At 50.6% G+C, this 4781-nt stretch overlaps 1 protein-coding gene across 1 annotated transcript; it reads left to right on the forward strand.

Moving 5' to 3' along the window:
• PV07_12726 (uncharacterized protein) lies at positions 1-2224 on the forward strand. The gene is made up of 2 exons (XM_016400285.1): positions 1-1798; positions 1846-2224. The coding sequence occupies exons 1-2, from the start codon at positions 23-25 to the stop codon at positions 1936-1938; spliced, it is 1869 nt and encodes a 622-aa protein (XP_016242069.1). The 5' UTR covers positions 1-22; the 3' UTR covers positions 1939-2224.
• Positions 2225-4781: the final 2557 nt, after the last annotated feature.

Here is a 4781-nt window from a genome sequence, read left to right on the forward strand (position 1 = left end):
CTACATCCACATAACGACTGTAATGGATTATGGTTCACTATATGACAGGATTAGCTCTAATCATTATTGTCCGGATTGTGAGTCAAACGTTGTGCGAGCTCTATATCATCTTATTTGTTGCCACAAATACTGTCCAACTTGTGAAATTCGCGTGGAAAACGTTCAAGAACACCTCATCAATGCCCACCCTCATTGTTCAGAATGCTCTAAGCCCGCTGATAACATTATAATACACCTTGTCGAGTCCCACCGTTACTGTCCATTGTGTGATATTGACAACATCGGCCATGTTTCGCAACACCTCACCAAAAGCCACAAGATTTACCGCCGCAAGGTTAGAGAGAAACTCAAGTGTCAAAGAGGGGGTTGTCCAGAGAATTCGATTCCCATCGGTCACATTCCCAAACATTACAAAGATTACCACGATGGAGAAACTCCGCCGCCTGACCAGTATCCGAGCGGAAAGAGACCTCATAAATACAACGATGGCGCTCGAGCTAGAAAAAAGGCCCGCCGAGAAGATCCCCCACTTGAAGGTGCTTTGGCGGATATTGGTAGTACTCTGCCCATTCAAAACAGTCCGCAAACGCAAAATGAGCCTTCTCTACCGGAGGCGAAGCATGGCTGGAACTCCCAACACCTACAGGCCGAGTTGCAGACATCCGGCGACGGGCGGCGGCGGCGGCGCCGAGCACTGACCGAGCTCGCGGCACAGAGGTGTTGTGATCAGATTCGAAGACAACTGTCCGACCTTCCCCAGGGCGGCCACGGTCTGACGAGACTCGAGAAGGAGCTCCCGCAGTACGAGTGCGAATTTCTACGACGGCTTCCAGGGGACCCAATCACGTACGAGGAATATGCCGCGGTTGATTGGGAGAGCCATGCGACGGACACGGATTTTCGATACAAGTACGTCGTGTGCTCAAGCGAGGAGGCGCATAAGATTCTGCAGGCAGGGACTCCGGCGATTCCTTTGCTGATCCCCGGCGAAGACTCGCCAGGCCGGGTACTGACCAGAGACGAATATTTGCGATACCTCTCGACGAAACCCACCATTGACGTGCACAAGTACGATACCCGAGTCGATGAGACGGGGAAATATCTACTTCCAGAGAAAATGAAGTCTGCCGATGCCATGCGAGTTTTCCAAAATCAGGAGGGTTGGCCGGTTAACTTTCTGAATCTGGACCTGTATAAGCAGAATGAGATTCCTCCCTGTATCGCCAACATACCGGCATTCAGCATTCTGCGAGACACACGGGAACAGAACCAGAGCGGCAAGCGCAGCCGAAGCCAGCCATCTGATCTCTCGTCGTGTGTCGGCTTCCAGATTTTCGGCAAAACCGGAGTATTTTCCTTGCCTCACAGGGACCATCATGGTGTCATCACCACGGTATTATGCGAAGAAGGTGAAAAGTTGTGGCTGATCTACCCAGAGCTCACCGATGAAGAACTGCACACGTGGGCGATCGGCCTAGACATAGCGCCGAGGCCAGCTCCATATGCCATTTATCTCTCCCCAGGAGATCTCTTGATTCAACCTCCCGGACGCGTCCACGCGCCTTACTCGATCACGGACGTCCTGATGACTGGAACGATGCACTGGGATTCTAGAAACATGGTGAGAGTGTTGCTTCTATCTCTTTACGAACGGGATCACCCGAAAATCACCAACGAAGAGCCGGCGAGAGAGTTTAGCCGCAAGTTAGAGTACATTCAATCCTTGTGGGATGATGGTGCCAAGGCATACCCGTGGGGTACCAAAGAGGAGCTTGCCGTATTTAGCCAACTTCGCAAGGTAAGTATTGAATGTTCACGTCCGATTATTGTTGTTGACGTATTCAGGTGTGGGAGACTGGCAAGAGGAAGCTGAAAGGGCTGGCCGTCCCGACTATGCCACTGAGTATCTTGGACCGATATTTAAAGCTCGGTCTTTGACAGATTCGGAAGGACATGCTGATCGCCGCAGGATTGCGTTGTCCGTCTTGATGCAGGCCACAAAGCCTGATGGCTCCACGTCGTGTCAGGTGCATTGAATGTAGACGCTCTTCCCCGACCGAAATATTCTGCACCTGAAAAAAGACCGGCAGGGATCGAGATTCGAGGGCGGAAGGACACGAAGAGAGAATCGGCGAGGAGAGACGTGAGGGCGGCGGATGCGTCGGCGATGAAGGCTATGGGAGAGAAAGTGCTAGTGATCATGCGTTTGACGGTTATGATGGGCCACAACCGGCAAGCTTCTTGTGCGCGGGGTTAAATCCGAAGTCGTAAGACGTGAAAAAAAAATTCCAGAGAAATGAGATGAAAGAGAACGCTTACATCCACCCTATGGTCGGAGGTCGTTAACAGCTCTCTACAGATCACGGTACTAGTAATCCTCGAAGTCTTCAAGCAGCACACATACCCGAGAAAGAGGACGCGAGCGATCCGTTACTTGCCCCCTCCGTCAGCGTTAAGTGTCCTCTGGCGATCCAAATCGGGAGCAGCGCCCATCCTCGAGGACGCGGGCGTCTCTTTGGCTTCGCTCGGAGTGCGCCCTCGTTCGTACAGGGGGAGCAACAGGATGCGGAAATTGTAGTGAGTGCATGCTGTCGTCGGCGACGATGGGGACCCCTCAGTGCGGAGACATTGGTACGGCGCAGCGGTCCCTATTTTTCATTATCATACAGATCTTAAAGTACCTACGCGAACTTGTCACCTCTCCCTCTCTATGTCTCAATCATTCGTCTTGCCTTCAACAGCGAGGGAGGTGGGGGGAGGCCGGCTGTAGATGCGAAAATCGAAGTGACCGGCTCCACGGCCGACCATAGTTCGTCATATGTCTAGACAGTGATGCTTCGATGCTGAAAGGAGTGGTGAAGTCATTCCCTCACCAAAAGGTATTGACGAAGCCAGCATCCTCGGTGCGAAGGAGCGCGACGGTCCCGGGGCTGCTTCTTTGAACCGTGAGGCACAACAGAATTTGTGCCACCTTTCATGGCCATCACCAGAGAGGCTTCTTTACTTGTCAAAAGTAGCCTGCTGAACACCTTCAAAAAGGGTCTGGTTGGAAGAGGTGTGATGCCTGAATTTGATATGTTCGCTATCAAACAAAGAGTTGAAACGTCATCGAAAAATCTCAAGTGGATTTGGAATTATTTTGCAAGCCTACCCGCATCATTGTAGAGAAGAGGTACGGAGTCTTGTACTGCACAAGTTGATGCGCCACGATGGACAACGTCACACAAGGCCCATACATATCTAGTTCAGTGGTGGCAGTGGGGATGTTGACCGCTCTCTGACTTCGAGTAAATGTTGATTAAACCCCCTGGAGAGAGCCACACCTGTGGATGTTAGCCGCGTAAGTGCCTCGAGGAATAGCCATATCCTCTCACAATATGGCCAGCGCCAGAGCAGCTCTTCCCGTTGTACCGGCATTAGACAAGGCTATCATCAACTCGTCACAAGCCACCTTATTCTTGAAAAGCTAGTCAAGCGAGTTTCTTTTCGATTGCTTGGTTGCAATCTCAATCTCTGACAACTTCCTATGGGACTACAGTATATGTTGGTTGGATGTCGGCGACGGCCCCCACTGTCTCCGGATGTGCGTTCTCCTCGCTGTTGCCTAAGTCTTTCACACTGACAGGGTTCAATCTTGAGGTAAGATTTCGACATGGCTAACATCAGAACTTACATGAACTACTATATTTTTGTTAAGTAATTTACTAGATCCTCGAGCACTCTATTCGTGTGAAGAAGCCGATGCCCTAGCTTTATGATCCGTAGCTTCGTGGTGGCATTTAGATGTTCGCAGTCAGCTCCTCGCGGCCCAGTGCAAGTTCCCCGAGAGTGGTCCCAGTGGAATCTCCTAATGGCTACGGTCGTTACGCGGTCTTTCTCTACCGGAAAGCGAGAACGACTTCCTCTGTAGGAGCCTTGATGGGTTCTCAGTCTCGATACTTCTAGCAGGTGAGCTTGGAATAAAGTATTTAGTGGGTTCGCTTCTTGATCCATCGTACTATTCCAGAAGTAGAGGAAAGCCTGTCTACGGGCAAAAAAGGTATAGCGCTGGGTCCATAAACTGAAGACCGGTCAGGCTCTCAACGGAAATCCCAAGGACGTGATTTCATCTGGCGAACACGCAACGGCGACGACAAGAACCTTGAATCGTTTATCCGAAGGAAGCGCGTAAGGAAGCCGTTTGAAAATCACGTCCCTTGGTCGTCGGGTAAAGCGTTCGATTCCTTTGGCGTGGCTCATGTTCCGTTTACAGGCCCAAGTAGAAGCCGCATTTTGCGTTTGAGGCACTGTTTTGAATGGGCAGAGTAATAACAGTATCCACTAAAGCACCATTGAGTGGTAGATCTTCTCGTAGGCCTTCCTTCTAGCTCAGGCACCACCGTTGGATTTATAAAGCCTCTTTCCCCTGGTCGCGAAGCGAGGCTTCCCCCATTATCGTAATTCTCAATGTTTAGTAATTTGACCATCGAGAATTGGATTCTATAGATAACTCCCTCTTTAACACTCGAGTTACCCTTAAATCTATGGCGATACCATGGGCCCTAGTGAGGCGTTGCGGAACATGGCTGACGTTGTCAATATCACACAATGGACAGTATTGGTGGGACTCGACAAAGTGTATGATAATGTTACTAGCGAAATCAGGGCACTTTGGACAAACAGGGCGGGACTTTGACGAGGTGTTCTGGAGCGTGTAACTCTCACTCCGGACGAATCCTTGTAGAACTAACTTCATGAATTGATTGATTGTTCTATCTAGTGGGAACGGTCGCACGGCAGTT

The sequence above is a fragment of the Cladophialophora immunda genome, assembly GCF_000835495.1.
Source record: "Cladophialophora immunda strain CBS 83496 unplaced genomic scaffold supercont1.91, whole genome shotgun sequence".
Classification (NCBI taxonomy): domain Eukaryota; kingdom Fungi; phylum Ascomycota; class Eurotiomycetes; order Chaetothyriales; family Herpotrichiellaceae; genus Cladophialophora; species Cladophialophora immunda.